Raw genomic sequence first — 23,615 nt, 5'->3', positions numbered from 1 at the left:
GCTGCATAAATAGAGGGATAGAATCAAGATCACGTGAAGTGTTAGTACCACTTTATAATGCCTTGGTAAGGCCACACTTGGAATATTGCTGTCGTGTCCCACTCCTCCGCTGACGGCCGGGTCAGGGAAATCCGAATCAGGCTTGCCTCTGCAGCTCTGCCCAAAGTCCTAGCAAAGTCCTCAGAGCAGGCAGGAGACCAGTAAGTGACTTCAGCAAGATAAGTTCGACTTTTGCCTGACTCAGAGACTGCCAGAAAGTAGATCCTTTATATAGGCCATGGGGTGTGGCTCCATGACTCAGCACTCATTAAAGCCTGCCCCTCCCTTCCTTCTGTTGCCTCCGCCTCTCCAATCTTCTGATGCGAGGATTACTCAATCAGCTGTTGTTGGGAGTAAACCCTCCTCAGGCTCACCTGCTGTGGAGGAGGGGGAGGGGTCTAGCTGCTCCGTTTGCCTGGGCATGGAGTCAGGGCTGGGGCAGGGAGATGCTCCTTCTTCTGCAGTTTGTGTGGGCATGGAGCCAGGACTTGGGCCGGGAGGCATACATTCCTCAGTGTTCGGGAGCAGGTAAGAAGGCCCCGGCTGCTCTGAGGGTGGGCAAGACACAACAATTGCATCCAGTTTTGGTCGCCACGATGTAAAAAAGATGTTGAGACTCTAGAAAGAGTGCAGAGAAGAGTAACAAAGATGATTAGGGGACTGGAGACTAAAACATATAAAGAACGGTTGCAGGAACTGGTTATGTCTAGTTTAATGAAAAGAAGGACTAGGGGAGACATGATAGCAGTGTTCCAATATCTCAGGGGTTGCCACAAAGAAGAGGGAGTCGGGCTGTTCTCCAAAGCACCTGAGGGTAGAACAAGAAACAATGGGTGGAAACTGATCAAAGAAAGAAGCAACTTAGAACTAAGGAGAAATTTCCTGACAGTTAGAACAATTAATAAGTGGAACGACTTGCCTGCAGAAGTTGTGAATGCTCCAACACTGGAAATTTTTAAGAAAATGTTGGATAACCATCTGGCTGAGATGGTGTAGGGTTTCCTGCCTGGGCAGGGGGTTGGACTAGAAGGCCTCCAAGGTCCCTTCCAACTCTGATGTTATGTTATGTTATGTTATCAGATCTATTTTAAGTTGCATTACACCTCTCTATTCCCCAGCCTACTTTCCAATCTTTTTGCTCAGGAAACATAGCAAAGTTAAACTGTGAATAATTTTGTGTTGGAAAAAATATTTTCCCTCTTAAAAGTGAATGATACATAATGAATCATCCATAGTAGGAATTGTATCATGTATAATCTTCTGTGAATCAGCATTGAAGATTTTTCCCGTTTCTTAGTAATTAAAAAAAAAATAGAGAAGTTGTTGCTTTGTGGTTAGATCATATAATCTGTTCTAGGGTAGATCATTCAAAGTTACAATGGGAGTTACAACGGGATTGAAAAAAGTGATTTATTTACACATTTTTCACACTTACGACTGTTGCAGCATCTCGTGGTCATGTGATCAAAATTCAGATGCTTAGCTACTGATTCAGTTAGCAACTCTGTCATTTGACAACTACAGTGATTCACTTAACAATTCTAGTAAGAAAGATCATAAAATGAGGCAAAGCTCGCTTAACAACTGCCTTGCTTAAGAACAGAAATTTTGGGGTCAATTGTGGTCATACGTCAAGGACTACTTATATCAGGGTTTTTTTTTAATTTAGTAACAGGACACTGGAAATATTTTGAAAAAAATTAGGACACATAATGAATCCAAAGGAAACATCTACTATTAAAAATTGGATTCTAGGCATAAATATGATATTTTAAAATACTTTTTTAAAATCTGAACTGAAAGATGATGTTGAAGAATGAAAGACTGTAAGAATCTGAGTTAGCAATGTGAGAAGACTTGAAGGGATGATCCAGGGTAAAAAAAATCCAATTTATTAACATTCATGTTTATGGCACAAGATACTGTAGAAATTAATGTGAAGAGTTTCAGATCTGGAGAAGAAAAGATAGAATAATATCTAGTGAAATAAAGAAATAATTGTGAATAAACTTACATTGGTAATAACACATATTATTATATGTGTTATTATTAACACATTAGGCAAAGCTCACTTAACAACTGCCTTGCTTAAGAACAGAAATTTTGGGGTCAATTGTGGTCATACGTCAAGGACTACTTATATCAGGGTTTTTTTTAAATTTAGTAACAGGACACTGGAAATATTTTGAAAAAAATTAGGACACATAATGAATCCAAAGGAAACATCTACTATTAAAAATTGGATTCTAGGCATAAATATGATATTTTAAAATACTTTTTTAAAATCTGAACTGAAAGATGATGTTGAAGAATGAAAGACTGTAAGAATCTGAGTTAGCAATGTGAGAAGACTTGAAGGGATGATCCAGGGTAAAAAAAAATCCAATTTATTAACATTCATGTTTTTGGCACAAGATACTGTAGAAATTAATGTGAAGAGTTTCAGATCTGGAGAAGAAAAGATAGAATAATATCTAGTGAAATAAAGAAATAATTGTGAATAAACTTACATTGGTAATAACACATATTATTATATGTGTTATTATTAACACATTATTATACAGTATATATTAACTGTCAGGAGAAATTTCCTGACAGTTAGAACAATTAATAAGTGGAACGACTTGCCTGCAGAAGTTGTGAATGCTCCAACACTGGAAATTTTTAAGAAAATGTTGGATAACCATCTGACTGAGATGGTATAGGGTTTCCTGCCTGGGCAGGGGGTTGGACTAGAAGGCCTCCAAGGTCCCTTCCAACTCTGTTGTTATATTATATATTATTATATATAGTTAACTATATATAGTTAGTTGCAGGCACGTGCTGCAACTAACAACTGCTATATATATATAGTTGCAGGAACATGCTGAGGACTTTGGAAAATATCTGCACGATAAAGTCGCTCAGATCCGGGACGGGCTGGATGCAGTTTGGGTAGATCCAGACGGGATGACGGAGGCAGATCTTGGAGATGTTGTCTGGGATGGGTTTGACACTGTGATTCCTGAGGACATGGACAGGATACTGAGGAGGCTGAATGCAACCACATGTTTATTGGACTCTTGTCCCTCCTGGTTGGTGCTGGCCACACAGGAGGTTACACGAGGTTGGCTCTGGGGAATTGTTAATGCTTCTTTGAGGGAGGTGTCTCCCTACCGCCCTGAAAGAGGCGGTGGTGAGGCCCTTCCTCAAGAAGCCTTCCCTGGACCCAACTGTTTTAGCAAACTATCGTCCAGTCTCCAACCTTCGCTTCATGGCGAAGTTGTTGAGAGTGTGGTGGCGCATCAGCTTCCTCAGTACCTGGATGAAACTGTCTATCTAGACCCATGCCAGTCTGGTTTCCGGCCTGGGTACAGCATGGAGACGCCGTTGGTCGCGCTGGTTGATGATCTCTGGAGGGCCTGGGACAGGGGTTGTTCCTCTGCCCTGGTCCTATTAGGTCTCTCAGTGGCTTTTGATACCATCGACCATGGTATCTTGCTGCGATGGCTGGAGGGGTTAGGAGTGGGGGGGCACCGTTTTTCGGTGGTTCTCCTCCTTCCTCTCCGACCGATCGCAGACGGTGTTGGCAGGGGGGCAGAGATCGACCACGAGGTGCCTCTTATGTGGGATGCCACAGGGGTCAGTTTCTCGCCCCTCTTGTTCAACATCTATATGAAGCCGCTGGGTGAGATCATCTGTGGTTTTGGGGTGAGGTGTCATCTGTACGCTGATGATATGCAGCTGTACATTTCCACCCCAAACCACCTCAGCGGAGCCGTTGAAGTGATGTCCCGGTGCCTGGAGGCCGTACGGGTCTGGATGGGGAAAAACAGGCTCCAGCTCAACCCAGCCAAGACCGAGTGGCTGTGGATGCCGGCATCCCGGTATAATCAGCTGAGGCCATCGCTGACCATGGGGGGCGAGTCTTTGGCCCCCACGGAGAGGGTTCGTAATCTAGGCGTCCTTCTGGATGCACGGCTATCATTAGAAGAACATATGACAGCCGTCGCTAGAGGAGCTTTTTATCAGGTTCGCCTGATACGCCAGTTACGTCCCTTCTTGGACCGGGATTCCCTATGCACAGTCACTCATGCACTCGTCACTTCCCGCCTGGATTACTGCAATGCTCTCTACATGGGGCTCCCCTTGAAGAGTACCCGGAGGCTTCAATTGGTCCAGAATGCGGCCGCGCGGGTGATTGAAGCTCCCATATAACACCTATCCTGCGCAGGCTGCACTGGCTTCCGGTTGCCTTCCGGGTGCAATTCAAGGTGTTGGTTCTCACCTTTAAAGCACTCCATGGCTTAAGACCGGGTTACTTACGGGACTGCCTGCTGCTACCGGTGGCCTCCCATCGACCAGTGCGCTCCCACAGAAAGGGTCTCCTCAGGGTGCCGTCAGCCAGCCAATGTCGACTGGCGACCCCCAGGGTGAGGGCCTTCTCTGTGGGGGCTCCAGCCCTCTGGAACGAGCTACTCCCAGGGATATGTCAACTCCCTGACCTCCGGGCCTTCCGGCGTGAGTTGAAGACTCTTTTATTTCATCAGGGCTGCGGTGTGGCTCAGGTTGTAAGAAGCCTGTTATTAAACACAGCTGCTTGCAATTACTGCAGGTTCTACTCCCACCAGGCCCAAGGTTGACTCAGCCTTTCATCCTTTATATGGTAGGTAAAATGAGGACCCAGATTGTTGTGGGGGCAATAAGTTGACTTTGTATATAAATATACAAATAGAATGAGACTATTGCCTTACACAATGTAAGCTTCCCTGAGTCTTCAGAGAAGGGCGGGATATAAATGTAAAAAAAAAAAAAATCATGCAGGACTGGCTTAATAGTTTTTTAATGGGGTTTTTAAATAGTTTTTAGAATTGTCAGCCTATTTAAATTAATCTTTTAAATTTGTTTTTAATTTATTTTTAATTGGTTGTTCTTAATTGGCTGTAAACCGCCCTGAGTCCTTCGGGAGAAGGGCGGTATAGAAATTGAAATAATAAAAATAAAATAAATAATAACTTACTGTTTTATGACCAATTTATGTTAAATCATATATATGGATTATTTCATTATTAATTAGCATTCACAGTTTTTGTGAAGATGTCAACATGCAGACTGTAATAACTGCACAAATATCCCTTTGATACCATCCCCTGACATTTTTAAGTCATGTGAATGTTGCTGAGGTCATTGGTTTTTTTATAGCAGTGGTCACTGCTGTCTGCGGACCACTGGTGGTCCATGAGAAAATTTTGGTGGTCCATGGTGCACCCAGGAGGAGGAGCTGCTCTGGGATGAGCAATGGGCAGTCCTGTGACTAGAGCTCTGGAAAATGGGACTGGCCAGGCAGCTCATGGTGGGGCTGAAAATCTCAGCTATAGAGGGAGGTTTATGCAACTTGCAACTTTGCAGCGCAGCCTTCGCCGGCCGGAATGAGGTAATAGTGCAAGGGGGGGGGGAATGGCGGTGCAAGCGGGCGGAAGCAACGAATGATGGGAATCCTGGGCTGTTTCTTCCCTCTGCTGTAGCTTCCTGTAGGCTGAACCCACCAGTGGCTGTCCCCGCCCCTTGCCCTCCCTTCCCAGTCACTCCTCGCCTGGCAAGGGAAGGGGAGGGGGAGATGGAGATTCGCTCCATATTCCAGAGCTGGAGTGAAGTTTCGTCTCTTGCTGGCCCTTGTTGGTGCTCCATGCACCTCGGTTTCTCAGGGTGATGCTTGACTTCCCCTCAGCCCCAAGACACTGGCTGGCCCATGAGATGAGAGAGAGAAAGAGAATGAGAGAGGGGGAGAAAGACAGAGAGAAGGAGACAGAATGAAAGGGAGAGAGAGAGAGAGAGGGAATCAGTGAGAGAATGAGAGAGAATGAGTGGGAGAGACAGAAAGAGAGAAGGGAGAGAGAGAGAAAGAGAGGAGGGAGAATGCCTGAAGGACCCCATCCCATCACTGGGAGTCCAGGAGCTTCAGCAAGTGGCGCATTGGATTCGTATTAGTGGTCCGCAGGATTTAAAATTATGAACTTGGTGGTCCCTGAGATCCAAAAGGTTGGGGACCCCTGCTCTATAGCACATATATGATATGCTAGTTCTATTTATCTAATTTCAAACTACCTGCTTGTGTTCAGATTACTATATACAATGACTTCAGGCAGCAATAGTCTAAGAAGAGCAACATTGACTTCAAATATGAATGAGGCTTGAATTGGCAAAGCAAAGTGATTCTGTCAGCCAAGTCAATGATAAACAGCCTTTGTTTCCAAGGCTGCCATCTTTTCATTCCCCCTTCTTCATTGTTTTTCTCCCCAACACATGTTCTTACATCAAGTGAAAATACTCCATCCTTTTATGTAAGAGGAAGACATAATAGAGTATTTTGTGATTTGCTTCTAAAGTTAAGCCTCTGTATTGGTTAATGGCCAATTCTCTGTATCCGTGCATTTTATGTCCAAAGAATGGCAAAATTCCTGTCTGTCATGCTAACTGGAATCTCTGATTTAGGGAATATAGATAAATGGAGAATTTTTGACCTGAATTGCATTTCTAGAAGTGATGACATAGAAATAGAAAAATTAATTTGCTGGGGTTTTGATTAACTTGTTAGTAGAACTGAAGAGTAGTAGTGGTGTTCAACAATAATTAGGCTTTTCAGAGATACATGCCAGTGGTACATTTTCAGGATTTTCTCACCATTAAAGACATCATGAAAATAGAAAATATTGCTATAAAGTTCTGTTGAACTTCATCCATCTTTTCCATTTCATCTTTATGTTGTCTGAAAGTATAAATATATGGAGATAATTTTAAGATTTCCTACAGCCAGGGGAGTAACATGGGAGTCAGTGTTGCCAGGCATCAATCTCTTGTAAAATTTTACCTTGTCATTTCATTTCATCAATAAGAATAAGAATTAAGTCCTTTATAATGGGATGGTTCGTAAGAGACAAACTGGTTATGAAAAAAAGAGATCTAATAATAGATTATTTCAGTTACATTTCTGCCAGTTCTGTGGCTATCAGCAAAAAGAGAAGGTAACTTAAATAAAAAAATCTGATTAAATCTACAAAGTTAGCAGTTGTAAAAACAAAAAGAATGTGTTTACATGATGTAGAAACAAATTTAAGTAGTAGATAATTATTTCCGTATTAAAATAACAGAAATACCTTCTAACACTACCACATAGTGTTAGAAAGTATTACATTTAAATAGCTTGGGTTGTCATCATGTTGTTATTTCGATTTGATTAGTTTTGGGTATGTTTTCAGCTAAAAAATGAATTTTAATCCTTTCAATTATTTACTCAACAAAGATTATTGTTTACACAGAAAAATATAGGAAGTTCACTTAAAGTTGTTCATATTTTGAAATTAAAAAATGAATTATATGCTTACGTTGCATAACTCTTCTATTACAAATAAAGAAAACATAACTGCTGTCGAACATTTAAGGTAGAGTTAAATCATAATTTGATGTCTTTGGTTTTGCCTTAGCAGAGCATGACTATGATTTATTGAACAATATTCAAAATGTTGGTTTATCATTATTCATTAATGCAATCTATAAATAGAATGGTCTAAAATATTAGATTGAAGTAGATACCATACTTTTTTGGCATCCTTGTAGTCAGTCTAATTTACTACCTCATGCAGAGATACCTTATGAAAATATCTCTCTACAATTCTTTTCATTACCACTGAATGGAAGATAAAGGGAAAACTCCCATGCTGTGTGTAGGTTGAGGCTGAACAAAATAAAGAAATATCAAATAGAATAGACAGATTTTTTTCATGCATATAGGTGACTTGTTATATATTCAGCATATCATTGACTAGATAAAGTAGGTACCATACAGCCTTGACTCACTTCTTTGCCAATCTAGAACCATCCTGTTTCACCATGTTCTATCTATACTGTGGCTTCTAACCTGTATATAGGTTTCTCATGAGAACAAGATGTTCTGGAATTCCCATTTTTCTAAGCACATTCAACACCCTGACATGATGAAACAATTGAAGGCCTTTCATTAATCAATGCAACTAAAAATGGCCTTCTTTTGGGGATGCTTTAGCTTTCTCAATTACCCACAGTGCTTAAGAAATAATCTTTCATGTTCTTACACCTTTTTAAAAGCCAGCCTAAACATTATGCATCTCTTTTTCCATGGTTCTAATCAGCATTGGTGAATCTTAAGCATTATTTGGCTAACATGAGAAATTAAAGAGGTGGTACAATAGTTTGCATACTTTATTAAGCCTCACTTTTTTAATATTGAATATTTCAATCTCTTTCAATTTGTTGGCCACTGTGTCATTCTTCAAATCTGCTTGCATAATTTGGCTAGACCTTTTACTGATTCTTCTTCTGTTGCCTGTCATGTTTCTATAGATATTTAGCAAGCCTTCCAACTTGGTAATGAGCAAAGTGCTGATTTAACTTCATCTTCTAGTACTACAGCTTTTTTTTTTTTTAAGATGAGAGGAATCTTGTATATTTATATGGAATCTTGGATATTTATATGCCAATTCAAGATTGGAACCTCCTTCTGAGTTCACAGATATTTTGGAAGACTTTTCTTGTTTGTCATGTCTATTTCCATCTCCAGTTATCTTTAGAGATGTCTCTGTAATACTATTTCTTTTTTCTGCTAACAGCTCTCTCAAAGTCTTTTTTAAGTTTGCTCCTGACTTTTGTCTTCCTTGGCTTTGGCTTGTCTTTTCTACTTGGCAATTTCCAATATTTAGTCTGACATCCAGTATGCTTTTTTCTGTTTCATCATCTTTGGCAGTCTGTTTTCATATTCAACCTTTGCAAAGTTAATTTCATTCCCCTGTTCCTGTGGTTCCTGATCAATGAGATTCACAGTTTCAAAGCAATGTTCTGTTTGAATATGGTAGACATGTGAACAAGATCATATTGTGGAAATTGATTCCTTTTAATTTATCCATATCATAAAACCATTAGTACTCAAAATATTTTCAGCCCAGGTTTAATAGCACGTTGAATGCCATAAATGTAAGAACCCATCGCTATATTGTCAATAACTTTCTCTAGCCATTAGTTTTCTTGATAAAAATCCAGAAGTGGTTTACACATGATCCTTCTTCCACATGATCCTCCTTCTCCATCATCTTCCTATATTGCTGCTGTCCAATGTTGTTGCCTGAACAGAACAGAACAGAACAGAATAACAGAGTTTGAAGGGACCTTGGTGGTCTTCTACTCTCAGGCAGGAAACCCTCTACCATTTCGGACAAATAGTTGTCCAATCTCTTCTTTAAAACTTCAAGTGTTGGAGCATTCACAACTTCTGGAGGCAAGATGTTCCACTGATTATTATGTCAGGCAATTTTTCCTTAATTCTAGGTTCTCTCTTTGATTAGTTTCTATCCATTGCTTCTTGTCCTACCCTCAGGTGCTTTGGAGAATAGCTTGACTCCCTCTTCTTTGTGGCAATCCTGAGATATGGAAACATTGCTATCATGCCATCCCTAGTCCTTCTTTTCATTAAACTAGATATACCCAATTCCAGCAACTGTTCTTTATGTTTTAGCCTGCTTGCTTTAGATGGCAACTAAATGACTTGCATGCCTTGAGTGATCCTATTTGGAATATTGGCACAAACTCCTGGCGTTCTTCATTCATTCCTGCCACAATGAGGCAGCATAGCAGGATGAAGGCTGGACATTTGTCATTAGCAAATGATAAAACAGATGTATTTTAGCCATAATTTAGATTTCAATAGAAATGGCACATGCCGTTCTAGGGGGAGATTGTCCCCGTTTGGAGGGCTGCCAGTTAATTTCATGTAAGTCAGAAGAAGTTAGATTTTTTCCCCCAGATGTAAGTGTATGTACAGGCTAATTCAAGAAGGTCTTCCTTGAGATATACGTTCCAAGTTATTTAAGACTTTATGGCCTATTAGCACCTAGAATTTGTCTCGATACCTTCAGTGACATAACATACATTCCCCTATAGCTAGTTCTCAACTTATGACTGTAACTGAACTGACCAATTATTGAATATTGTAAGTCATGATAGTAATAAAGTGGGTCATCATATAACTGAATCCAATTTTAGACCTTTTATGCATTGAGTGTTAAGGGAATGTGGTGGTCATAAAGTGAACATTGTGGTCATTAAGCTAACCGATTGTTTGCTATGGAGTTTATTTTTTCTGAAAATGAGTATTTTTTCTGAAAACACCAGTTTCTGAAAAAAAATTGTAAATTTTGATCATGTGACCACAGAGCACTGCAAACGGCTGTAAATGTGGGCCAGTTGATGAGCATCTAAAGAGTGATCATGTGACTGCAGGGAAGGGTGTACACCATAAGTTTAGAAGCTTATGGTATAAGTAACTTTTTTGGGGGTGGTGATGTCATCATAACATAGAATCTGCATTTACTGGTCTGAAGGGGAAGCTTCTCTTTTTCCATTGCTGTTACCCCTTGTTTTCCCCTCTGTAACAGGTGGTTAGCATTCCATGCCCATTGCGTATGTTCAACAATAATCTCTCCCTAATTTTTTTTTTAATTCAACAAACTTCTTTATCTAGCCATCTATACTTTTCATACGTGGACAATACTAATATGCAGCCAATGTTCACTATTATATTTGTGCCATAATAATGTCTTCAAATCAGAAAGAAAGAAGGAAAATTGGTTTTTGTCCTCAATATTATTTTTAAGAAACCTACTGTATAGTACAATCCAAATACAAACACCACCATATATTTCTTTTTTCTTTTTCTTTTTTGGTAGAAACTCCATAAGTATGTGCCTGTAAATTTTAAGCTATTTCTAACTTTCTTCATTAATGGAGTTGTTCTGGCATCACTTTGTTGAATAAAGTGTGACATATTTGGCAGAAAGGGTATAAGTGTTGCTAGAGGTGATGCATTACCCTGTAATTAGGGAATATTATCTGTGCTGAAATATGACTACACACACAAGCACACACACTTTCCCCTACAGGCAAGCTTATTTTTTTCATGTTTAGATTACGTCAAATCTAGAGAAACATTCTTCTTCTTAATTTGGCAAGAGATGCTTTGCAAAAGACACATGCCTTCTTTGCCCACGGGAAAAATGTAAATTCATTGATGAAGGAAACATATCTCAGCCCTGCCAGTTCTTCATTTACATTTCATATTTTGGAGTGCTGAAAATATTGGTGTAAAGAAATTCTGGTTGGCTGCAAGTGTCTGGTACTGGGTGTTGACAGATGGTAGAAATGCAATGCAAATGTCTCATGAATAGGGTGCCAACATTTTGACCAAACTATTCCTGTGATTTTATGCAGGTGCCTGATCAACAAATATCCAAGACAATAACTCTTACTTCCATGGTATGAAAGATTCAGCTGTTAATTGAATATACAAAGGCCAAGGATTTTTCAAATGGTCCTTTTAATGTGCACTATGCTCAGTTCATTATGGTAACTTCATAACCATCCAGATGAATATATCATCTTTTATTATGCATATGCTTGGTACATCACAGTAACTTTATGGTCATCCTGACAATTATATCATTTTCAGTTATCAACCCATATTTTATCTTCTTTTGTTTTTTTAAAAGGACAATGCTAACTATTTAGAGAATCATAATTAAAGTATTAATAATCAAAAACCCATTTTTGATTATGTCGATATTTTATCATCTTTCATTTTATCATCTTTTATTCTTGCAAATTTGCAAAGATAGCGGTGTTTGCAATTCCCCTTCTCCTCCTCACTCCTTTAACTCATGTATGTTCAAAATAAACATCATAAAAGTATTTTGTACACCAAAGTGCACAATTTCCTTTTTTTTAAAAAAGAATTCTACTATTATGGAATTTTAAAATACTTCAGCGTCATCTTCCTTTTCTTTTTCTTTTTTGAGAACAGGACGGCCAATTTCTTGTCTAAGAAGAAGGTAATCTGATTCTGAGGACACCAAAGAGATGTGTAAAAGTCTAGTGGGTCAATCTGGCCGATAACATCCAAGTCATGGCTGTCTAGGAACAATGTAAATGTCACAACCAACTTAATGCATATTGTAATAAAATGGTTTGTTGGAAGATAATTTCTTCATTGTTTCAAAACTCAAGAATATTGACATGTTAGGAGATTCAACACTGAAATTCTTGAATTCTTTTCTTTTTTTAAGAATACGCATCCAGATGTACAAAATTCCTGTGTGCATGCTCGAAGTATAAATGAAAGGAATACAAAGTTGAGATTGGCAGGATAAGTATGCAAAAATTCTAGCATATTCTGCCATGATTTGTTAACAATTGTAAATAGTTAAATGACGAATTTATTTACAATGAAGCATAAGATTATGTGCATGATAATGCACTGCAGTTCTATAGGCAATCAGCCAGGAAAATTGTATAATATAAAAATTGATTAGTCTGAATATAAGGTACAAAACAAAATTATTCTTATAATACTGAGACAGAAGAGATATCCAGAGATTAAAGTGTTTGCTATAGCTTTCATAGTGATTATTTGTTTTGGATGGAGCAGCAATGGAAGGAGAAGACTATTGCTTTTATTCTCTGGGCATAACTCTCCTGAAACATGTAGTTAAAAACTGCTAGCAGCTGGATTTTTTCTTACATTTTCCCACACAATAAATTTTCTTATCTCATCGGATTTTTTTTAAAAAAATTTCCTATCAAGTCAGATGGAATGGAATCCAGAATTCAGCAAGTTAAAACATAAATTACTGTACAATTAATATCAAAATACTATCAAATTGATAGTTTAAAACACGGGTGTCAAACTCACTGTGTCACGTTGCCGTCACGTGATATTTCACATTTTTCCCATTCACAGAGCTGGAGTGGGCATGGCCTGTGCATGACACATCTGGCCCACAGGCCCGAAGTTTGACACTCTTGGTTTAAAACCTGCTGATAGAGGTGAGTCTTTACAACTTTTTCAAATTTTGAGGTAATGGGAAATTAAGACAGCTCCTTACACCTGCAATGTACCTTAGTTATAGCATAAATTTAAACTATTCGCTGAATTTCCTGAATCTTACTACAGTCTTGGGAGAAATCTTTTTACATGGGTCTTCTAGAGGTAATGAATAGAACAAAGAAGGTTCCATGTCTGCAGTGTAAATGTGATTCTAAAGCAGGCTTAGTATATGTGCATGAAAAGGACTTTTATGTATCTTTGTAGGTGTCTTCTAGGACAGGGATCCCCAATCCCTGGGACATACACCAGCACCGGTCTGTGGACTGTTAGGAACTGGGCCACACAGCTGGAGGTAATCAGCGAGCAAGCAAATTCTACTGTAAACTGCACATCCGTGGGAACTGGGTTGCACACTCTCCTCCCTCACGCCGGTCTGTGGAAAAATTGTCTTCCACCAAACCAGTCCCTGGTGCCAAAAAGGTTGGGGACTTTGGCTATTCTAGGAGGGGTCTTCTTATGATGCTTGTTCACACCCAGATTTTAACTCACAAGGAGTTTCTTCGCTTCATTCTAGTTTTTTCTTCACATTAATGGCAGAGATCAGTCTGATGGAATGAGCCAGGTAAATGGGAACATAGATAATCAGCAAAATGTCCCATTAGACAAGACTGCTGTGATGGGTTGTCTATTGTTGCTCTGGAGTTGGCAGTGCCAAAATTAAGACTTACTGTATACTTTAAAACATGAAAAAAAATCAAAACACACATATCAATTAAAATAACTTTGGAGGAAGGAAGCTGATTAATGGATGCCTGTCACCTAGTTCAAAACTCCTTTCTCTGGCACACGGACTGTCACTCGCCCAAACAATTTAAAACATCCAAAGAGGATCCCAAATAGAAAATTGTACATCTGCATATGTTTCCATGGCTACTTTTGTGTTTTTATTCTCTATAATAATATCCCATTTTTTTTAATGCCAGGCAAATGGTGTGTCCTTTTAAAGAAAGTAGTCTTCCCATGTGTCAGCCAGAGCGGCTTTTTTCTTCCTTTTATAAAGCAGCTGATAATATTGGGATGTGCACATTTTCTCTGCACCCATTCCGCTATACATTATTCTTCTTTCCCCAAAAGGCAGGTCCCTCGATGCAAAACTCCGGAAGAGATAGTACCTATGTTTGTGTTAATGGAGCATGTCATCTTCAGCTTGCTGGGCTGCAAAGAGTTAAAAGCAGACAGTTTCCAAGTGCAATGGTTTCCCTGTCCCTCCCTCCCTCCCTCCTCCCCTCTCTCTTCTTCTTCTTGCCTCCTCCTCCTCCCCACCCTATTTCTGTCTCTCTTCTCCACCCCCTCCCTCTAGTTTTGGCAGGGGATTAAAGTAGCTCCCCCCTGTGGCAGCAGTGACCCAGAAATGAGTTTGATTCACAGAGTCCTTCCTCCATAACAAGTAAAAACGTCAGTCAGAGTGAGAGTCTCTCGCTCTCGCTCTCTTTTCCCCCTCGGTGTGAGCGCGTGTGTGTGCGAGTGTGAAGAGAGACACAATCTGCTCCCATTCTCCAATGCTTGTCTGAACTCATGAGGCAGCACGGAGCCCTTCGCGCAGAGAAACTCCAACCTGACTGGCAACCATCTCGGCGGCAACAGCAGCAGGTAACTGTGGCCAGGCAGTTCCTTACGTTCGCCTTTCCGCCCGTCGCCGCAGAAGGAGCTGCCTTGCACAGCCATATTTGATGTGTGGTGGGGAGGGGGGGGCTTTTTTTTTTTTTTTTTTGGTCGCTTAGCTTTGGAGTTCTCCAGAAGCAGCTAGAGAGCAATTTAATGCCGAAGGTCGCTGCCTAGTGGAAATAATATAGTACGTCATTAATATGGCGCCAAAAGATTTGCTTCTTGATAGGGAGCAAAAAGAGGAGGCAGTTGAGTTGCAGCTTCGCTATCCCATAAGCAACTTGTACACTGCTGGGGAGGAAGGGGGTGGGGGCAAGGGAGGAGGAAGGAAAAAAAAATATCCGATTATTTTGGAACGTTGGAGAACATCCGAATTGGAGGGGGGGAGGGGAGTTAAGGGCTGGCTGTATTTTCTGTCGCTGCAGACTTAGCTTTTGACAAACCAGAAGCTTCTTAGGGTGAACCAGATGAATGAATCGGATTGCAGAGTGATTAATAAGAAGAATAAATATGACAATAATGTTGGGCTGTTCTTTCCGGACTTGGGGACTATTTTGTAATCGATCCAGAGACTTTTGCCACAGTTTTCTTTGTGGGTGAGGAGGACGGGCCACCCTAAAAACCCATCCACGCTGAATGAGAGAGAGAGAGAGGGATCAGCCGTAACGGAAAAGTGAGGCGCGTTTTAACAACTTGGAAGACAGATGGCAATGGCAGAGCACAGGTCCTTTTTAGACAGCTTTAAAAAGCAGGGGGAGGGGTGGCCAGAGCCAGAATCTGTCGCCGTGTCACCCACATGTTCGGAATATCCGTTGCAGTAATTCAAGGGCAAGAAGGGTACGGAGGGATAAGATTATAAACACCTTTTACTGACAAATGCTCCTTTTCTTAATAAATCAGATCTGGCTCAAAATTTGTTTTGGAAGCCGTGGTACGGATATATTGGTGAAGTAATACATATATATAGTCATTAACTTAGTGCAGTCCGGGCACTGTATTTCTGGAAACGAGCATCTTAGGGGATTTTTAGTTAAATGGGCACCTGGATTCTTAAAATAAATAAAAGCAGGCTGATACTCGCACCAGAAGCCCGAAATGCTTTTCCCGCGCCTGTTCGGCTGCAAGTGGGAAGACCCCGAAAGTGCACATGTTAAGGAAGCGTGAGCATATGGATAGCGTGAAAACAAGGGGTGTGTGGTGCGTTTAGCAACGGAGCGTGTTGTTGAACCGCTATTCTGCTGGGTGGCAGCAGATTGTCAGTGCTCAACGCCGCCGCCGCTGCTGCTGCTGGCGCAAATGATTAACGCAGGGCGAGAGAGGACGAAACGTGGAATGTTGCCCGGGATTCGAAGCTCTTCAGAAGAGTCTCATTTGCTACACTCATTAGTCCCTCCGCCCCCCGTAAGGAGGCGGGGTTTCTTTGCTGGGCTACGCTCGAAGGCAAGGAATCTTGGGTGGTTGGCAGAATAGCCGGCCGGCGGGTCAACAGGCAGGTGCGCGGCGTCAGCAAAAACCTGAACTTCTCCATTCTTTCTGAGCAATCTTACTCCTCCCTTTTTACCGAAGGGAGGGGGGCGGGCGCTTGAATACCTGCGCCGTTGCTGTGCAGCCACAAACACTCGCAAGTGTGTGTGTGGGGTGTGTGTGCGCGCAAACTTTTCAAAGCACTCTTCACCCCGAGGGTTAGAATTTGTTCTCAAATCCCTCCGAATGAATTAGTCGCGGAGCTTGCCAGTTGCTTCTCAGTAGAGTCGTGAAACACTACCGCGGGGCTTCAGAGGTAACGTCGGATGCTGGTGGACAAGTCTTTTTTTTTTCCCCTTCCCCTTCCTCCCCATTTGGGAAATCGTACAGGGGTAGCATGATGGTAATGCAGTGATTCGTATTAGAAACGTCAGAAGGCGAATCCGAGCGGACTGGTCTGAGCTAAGAAACCCCTGATTTGCGACGTTACTCATTAACGGGGATAAAATAGGTCAATGAAAGAACGGCGGATAGGACGGGCGGAACTCGAGTTCAGTTGGAGGGGTGTGGGAACACGTTTCCCCTCTCCGCATCAAGGCAAAGAAAATGGATGTAGGCGATGGTGTGTTCAAATAGCTGCTTCTTTGCCACCGAACGGGCCGTGGTCGGCTCCTCCCGCCTTCAGGAGGAGCAATGTGGGTGGGAGGAAGAAAATGCATCAAGCGTTTTGACGAAATTAGACAAAGCCCCCCGGGGCCTTTCTGCATGCCCATCACCTTATCACTTTCTACCTTCGATCTTTGCAAGATACTGTAGAAGTGTTTACCTTTCTAGTCCCTTTCAATCATTTATTACGGGGCTTCTATCTTACGTGCTTCCCCCCCCCCCCCATCGCTTCTCTAGTGGAGACTAGAGGGCGTTGATTTGTTTGCAACTGCTTGCTGGATGATTTCCTCTTGACGGGGTGATACAGTTTCCAGAACTGTCGAGTGGTGGGAGGAGAGAGACGGGCGAACTGCGGGTGGGAGTAGAAAAGCGAGGCCTGGGAGATACTGGCGGCTCCTGCCGCTCAATCCACGAACCCCTCCCCTCCCTCTTTTCCCCAGACGTTACAACATGGAGATCAAGGGGGAGGGCTGCGCTACAGCTTTGCGCGAGCAGCGATGGATTTGGGAAGCGAAGCTCCGCCGGGAGCACCAAGTTTGATTTGCAACCGGGGCTGTGCGGATTGGTGCAGCTGGGAGAGAGGGCGGAGCGGAAGAAGAGAGACGGGAGGATGCGCCGCGGGGGCTTGATCAGTTTCAAATGCAGTGACTTGTAACGGCGATGTTGCTGGCGTTTGGCTGGTCAGCCTCCTCTGCCCGCCGCCGCCGCCGCCAAACTCGGTTCGCAGACCTTCCTCTGTAGAGGAGGCTCGTTTTTTCTGTACTATCCGTCTACTTAACTCTTGGCGGTTTAGGGTGTTGTTACTGCGTTCACCGAGGGATGGGATTGAAAAGGTCGTGTAAAAAGCAACCGTTCACCTGTGGAATTGGAAAAATTGGTGAGCTGGTATAGGACTGTTGTAGCTTTTTATTTGCTGTAGTCTGCTTATTCGGATGCTGATGGTGAAGAGAGTGAGAATGAATTCTGTGACTGGGCTTCTCAGATCTTACATCTAGAAATGTTCTCAGGAAGCGAAGATCCAGCTTGAAATTTAATCCCTTTAGTCCAGGGGTGTCCAAACTTGGCCCCTTGAAGAGTGGTGGACTTCAACTCCCAGAATTCCCCAGCCAGCATGAGCTATAAATATGAGCAAGTTGCTGGCTGGGGAATTCTGGGAGTTGAAGTCCACCACTCTTCAAAGGGCCAAGTTTGGACATCCCTGCTTTAGTCTCTCTAATAAGAACCCTCCTGTTAAATTAGAGCCAAGGGGAGAATCCATACTTTGAAGGCAGACAGATTTGTGAGATTTCTTGGAATCTTTGCCCACTCCTAAGAAGCTCAAAGCAGTGAAGTATGTTCACAAACTAATTCTTGTTGGTACTTAATTTTTCAGAAAGAAGAGATGTAGGTTATATTTACAACAGAGTACAAAAAGTCACTTTAGGTAGATACTTTTACTTATTTCGGATGACAATCTGGATAACTCTTTAAGTTGATCTATAGGCAAAGTTGATTTTTTTTTTTTGCATTTAAAATAGTGAATGTACAACTTCTAATTATTTCATAGAGATATAGATTAGGTTATCATTGATTTTGTATCTTTCAGAATGTATGTCTCGAAATATATTAATTAAAATAATAACTTGGCTGTTGACTTTTTGGATTTATTCATAGGATACTAAGTACAGGTAGGCTTTGACCTAGAGCAGTTTGTTTAGTGCCATTTGAAATTACAATGACACTGAAAAGAGTGACTTATGAATATTTTTCATACTTAGGACTGTTGTAACATCCTCAAAATTTAGCCACTTGGCATCTGACTTATATTTATGACAGTTGCAGTTACCTGGGGTCCTGTATTCACCTTTTGCAACTTTCTGACAGGCAATATCAATGAGGAAGGTAAATTCATTTAATAACTGTGTTACTAACTTAACAACTCCAATGATTCACTTAACAACTGTGGCAAGGAAGATGGGGTAAAACTCACTTAACAAATGTCCCAGTAAAACAAATTTTGGGCTCAGGTGTGGCCGTAAGTCGAGGACTATCTGTACACCATTGTGATACATAGTTGTAAATACATCTTAGAATCAAATAGATTTCCATTACTCTTGATGTCATAAGCACAATCTGGACTCAGACTTGCTAAAGTTAAATTGTCATTGCTATAGTTTAGCTCAGCTGATCTGGAAAAAGTATGTATTTGCACCATCTTCAGCTGATATCCAGACTTGTATGTCTGTAATCTAAAAGAAAGGTCCCCAACCTTTCTGGCTATGCAGATCTGCGTGGATTCATACTTGCGCAAATAAAGCTTTGCGTGTTCGCCTGCCACTTGTGTGGCCCAGTTCCTAATATGGTGGACCAGCATCAGGCCATGGATCAGGGATTTGGGACCCCTGTTCTAAAATGTGCTCTGTCTTATGAGAAACTTCCACTCAAAAGATATGCTATGCAACAAGTGATGCAGATTTTCAAAACAGACTTCTGTAGTCTGCAGTTTTCAGTCCAGTTCTACTGATATTAACATAGATGCTTAAAGTAAAATCACAAAAGTTTTCTTCCTGCTTCTTTCATTTGGTATTGTATAGCAATTTTTTTATTTTTATTTATTTATTTATTTGTCAAACACAACAGTATAAGTATAAACATGAAATAACCATACGAATTGGATACAATCAAAGGGAACATTAGGACAGGAATGGTAGGCACGCTGGTGCTCTTATGCACGCCCCTTACAGACCTCTTAGGAATGGGGTGAGGTCAATAGTAGATAGTCTTTGGTTAAAGCTTTGGGGATTTTGGGAAGAGACCACAGAGTCAGGTAGTGCATTCCAGGCATTAACAACTCTGTTACTGAAGTCATATTTTCTACAATCAAGATGGGAGCGGTTCACATTAAATTTAAATCTATTTGTGCTTGTGTATTGTTGCGATTGAAGCTGAAGTAGTCTTCAATAGGAAGGACATTGTAGCAGATGATTTTATGAGTTATACTCAGGTCATGCTGAAGGCGGCGGAGTTCTAAATTTTCTAAACTCAGGATTTCAAGTCTGGTGGCATAAGGTATTTTGTTGTGATCAGAGAAGTGGAGAACTCTTCTTGTAAAATATTTCTGGACACGTTCAATTGTATTAATGTCCGAAATGAGGTGTGGGTTCCAGACAGGCGAGCTGTATTAGAGAATTGGTCTAGCAAATGTTTTGCATGCTCTGGTTAGTAGTGTAATCTTTCTGGAGAAGAAGCTACACAAGATTAGGTTTACAACTCTTAAAGCCTTTTTTGCGATGTAGTTGCAGTGGGCTTTGGCACTTAGATCATTTGATATGAAAACTCCAAGGTCTTTGATGGGTTGAGGGTCATCTACAAGGTAATGTCCATCAAGCTTGTATTTAGTGTTCTGATTCTTTTTTCCAATGTGTAAGACAGAGAATTTGACGGTAGAGATTTGGTGTTGCCAATTTTTTGACCATTCCAACAGAAAGTCAAGGTCTTTTTGAAGGGTAGCCGCATTGTTGGTAGTGTTAAATAGTTTGACATCGTCAGCAAAGAGAACACAATTACTTATAATATGGTCACAGAGCTCGTTAATGTATAATATGAAGAGTGTTGGTCCTAAAACGCTGCCTTGGGGGACACCGCTATTGACAGGAGCAGGATTTGATTGGGCACTGCCTGTTTTGACGATTTGTTGTCTGTTTGACAGGAATGCTGTTATCCAATTGTGGAGGGGTCCGGAGATGCCATAGGATTTTAGTTTTAGAAGAAGTTTGTCATGTACCACTGAATCAAAAGCAATACAGAAGTCTGTGTAAAGTCTATGTAAATTGCATCTATTGCTTTGCCCTGATCAAGATTTGTAGTCCATATGTTTTTGCAGTGAAGAAATTGTAAATTAGAGGATAATTTTTTTCCGAAACCAAATTGTTTATTAGAGGATAGGTTGTTTTTTTCAAGGTGGAGCGTGATGGATTAGGTGATGATTGATTCCATTACTTTGCAGGTGATGCAGCATAAAGAATTTGGTCTGTAATTTTCAACTAAGCTGGGGTCTTCTTTTTTGAAGACAAGGATGACCGTGGCTAATGACCACAGTTTGGGAAGGGAGCTAGTCCTGAAAGATTTTTCAAAGATTATTCTTAGGGGTTTTGCTATAACAGTGGAAAGCTTTTTTAAGAAGTATGCACATAGACCATCAGGTCCAATAGATAGAGATGGTTTCAGTCTGCGAAGGGCCTTTTCAACATTATCTTCTGTGAAAGCTATTTGTGTTAGATCGTTGTAATCATTGTTGGGACTGGAGAATTTTGGGTATGAGACATTACTGTTAACAAAAACTGAGCCGAAGAATGTGTTAAAGAGGTTTGCTTGAGAGTGGTGGCATATATTTTTGTAGCGGTTTTTAAAGTTGGCTACACAGCCAGTTTTGTTTTTTCGCCAGAGGGATTTTTTTTGGATTGGAGCTTTTTTTTTTGAAAAAAAATAATAATTCCTGATTTTGGTGGTGGTTTGTGATATGTATAGTTTAATGACTCTATTGACTTCAAGTAGGAAAACGCTATAGTGATCTTCAGCAGTGATACAGTTAGAGAATAGAATTTGCCAGTCAAGAGATGAGAGGTCGGTGTCTATAAGATCATAGTTGGCTTTTTTGAAATTGTAGTTTGGTATACCATTATTATGGAGATTATTGTAAGGGCATATATGAGACAAAAGTCTATCATGTTGTGGTTGCTGTTGGAAAAGGGTTCTTTTATTTGTATTCTGTAAATTGAGTTTTTATTGTTGCAGAAGATGAGGTCAAGGCAGTTGTTGAGTCTTGTATTGTTAGTTACTAGTTGATCAAGACCTAGATTTGTAACAGCATTGTACAGGGTAGTATGGATGGGGTTCAGTTGTACATTCGTTTGTTATCCAATTGATAACAAATAAGAGGTAGGTTGAGGTCACCCAGGAAGATGAGAGGATAAGGGCAAGAGGCAGCCCATGTTAGTAGTGTGGTTAACATGTTTGCATGTGCAATATCGTAGTCAGGGGCTCTGTAGCATAGCAAGAAGCGAAGTGTGATGTTAAGGGACAGTTCCCAGACAATAGTTTCAGGAAGAGCGAGTTTATGTGCAACTTGAATATTTTTTAGATTCAGTGACTTTTTGTAAAAAATAGCCACTCTACCTCCTCTGCGGGTTTCGCGATCGGACCGGAAAACATGATATTCTCTGTCTGAAATGATGGAGTCTGGGAGGGATGAGTTCAGCCATGTTTCGCATACAAATATAATGTCGAATGTACCAGTATTTAACAAGAGGAGAAAATCAGGCATTTTGTTTATAATATTTATCAGTTTTCATTTAAGTTCTGTAGTGGTTGGTATAGAGGAAATAAGGGGCGTGCGTACCTTATTTATCAATAACTTATCAATCACATGTGGCTGTGACGTGGGATTTTATTTCTTACTGAAATGTATTCAGGTGATGATTCCTCTCATACCATTAATCGCCAAATAAATCTGATGGGGAAGAGCTAGCTTAATCTAGATAGATAGATATAATCCAGTTTACTTCTGCCAAAATCCTTGATAGTTGATTAAATCAAAGAAACTAGTACATTCTTTGGTGATCACTGCAATCAATAGACAGAAAAACACTTATTTCTTTGACATATTAATATTTTGTAGTGCCAAAATATTTCCTAAAAGACATTGAGAACTTTGGTGGATATTTATTATTTTGTATTCTTATTTTGTTTATGTTAAATCCCAACCAGGAAGTGTAGTTCTGACTGTCAAAATGTTTGAAACTGAGTACTTGGTACAGCTCGTTACTTCAATACTAGTGTGCTTTGCAGGACAAGATTCTTCTTGCATTCTTGTGCTGTTCTTGTAGTGGCTTTATGCAGTTTATTTTAGAGTTTGTTTTAACACTGCTTCTAGTTAATGATTTGTCAGAACTAGAATTATAAATCCTTTTTACCCAGAGGTTTATGGAAGTCATTAAAATTACTCTAGGAGGAAACACAAGTTATAAAAGCTTTGACCTGGGGATACGCATTTAATGCCCATATAAAATGTTTCTTTTCATCCATTAAAAATAATTGTCACTTTCAAGCTACATTTTCCCCATATGTTGTTGATCAATCTGTCAGACTCTTGATCATGTATACTGGTACTTTCTGTGTATTAATATCCTTGGCAAATGAAAATATATTTGATTTATTTTATGTGTGTTAGTTTTATAGTACCTAATATATAGTTAAAACTAAGCCTTACTGTCTGTGAATACACTGTTAATTCAGCAGGCGAAGAGCAATCCTATTAATCTGGTTTGGGCAATTCCAATGCTTTCTGAACTCTAACTGGCGGTTATTGACAGGTGGGAAATGGGAGGGGGAAAATGGCATCTTTTCCAGAAGGAAATACATTTTGGCCTCTTCTTCGTTTTAATGGATTTATTTCTAAATGGCTAAGCTAATTATTTTCTGCAGTATTCTTTTGTATTGGCAAGCTGATGGTCAAACATTTGCAGGTTTTTTTAATTTAGTGATGTTATTACAATATAAAGGAAAGGTGCATAACTTTTGGGGCCCAACTCATTACAAAGTATTTTAGCAATTTTCTGACAACATCTAAGGATTGTGTGAACAGTCATGGCCCTAGTTTCTCAGTTTACATATTCTTGGATTAAAGAATAGTGTATGTGATCAGAAATTTGAATGACATAGAAATGAAAGTCTATAGCATGCTACTGATAGCCGTTTCCTCCTTTTATCAGATTAGCACATGAGAAAAACCAAGACAAATTTGCAATGAATCCATCAAAATGGCCAAGGAGAAAAACTTACATGAAGAAATAAATTGAGAACTTTGGGAAATATGACATGAGGCATTTATTTATTTATTTTAAAAATGTGTATAACCTCA

The 23,615-nt window shown here is 40.4% G+C and overlaps 1 protein-coding gene across 3 annotated transcripts in view; it reads left to right on the top strand.

Moving 5' to 3' along the window:
- Positions 1-14,300: 14,300 nt before the first annotated feature.
- Positions 14,301-23,615, top strand: part of JADE1 (jade family PHD finger 1) — a 66,078-nt gene continuing 56,763 nt past the window's right edge. For 2 of the 3 annotated variants that reach the window (XM_058192045.1, XM_058192044.1), the window contains exons 1-2: positions 17,474-17,594; positions 18,475-18,598. In XM_058192045.1, the coding sequence (XP_058048028.1) occupies positions 18,526-18,598 (73 nt within the window). In that variant the 5' untranslated portion in view covers positions 17,474-17,594; positions 18,475-18,525. Of the gene's footprint in view, positions 14,573-17,473; positions 17,595-18,474; positions 18,599-23,615 lie in introns of those variants that run through there. The other variant, XM_058192046.1, reaches the window with a different exon arrangement.

This window comes from Ahaetulla prasina, chromosome 8, assembly GCF_028640845.1.
Source record: "Ahaetulla prasina isolate Xishuangbanna chromosome 8, ASM2864084v1, whole genome shotgun sequence".
NCBI classification, from domain to species: Eukaryota; Metazoa; Chordata; class Lepidosauria; order Squamata; family Colubridae; genus Ahaetulla; species Ahaetulla prasina.
The sequence above is the reverse complement of the archived record's forward strand: the minus strand, read 5'-3'. Positions and strand labels throughout refer to the sequence as shown.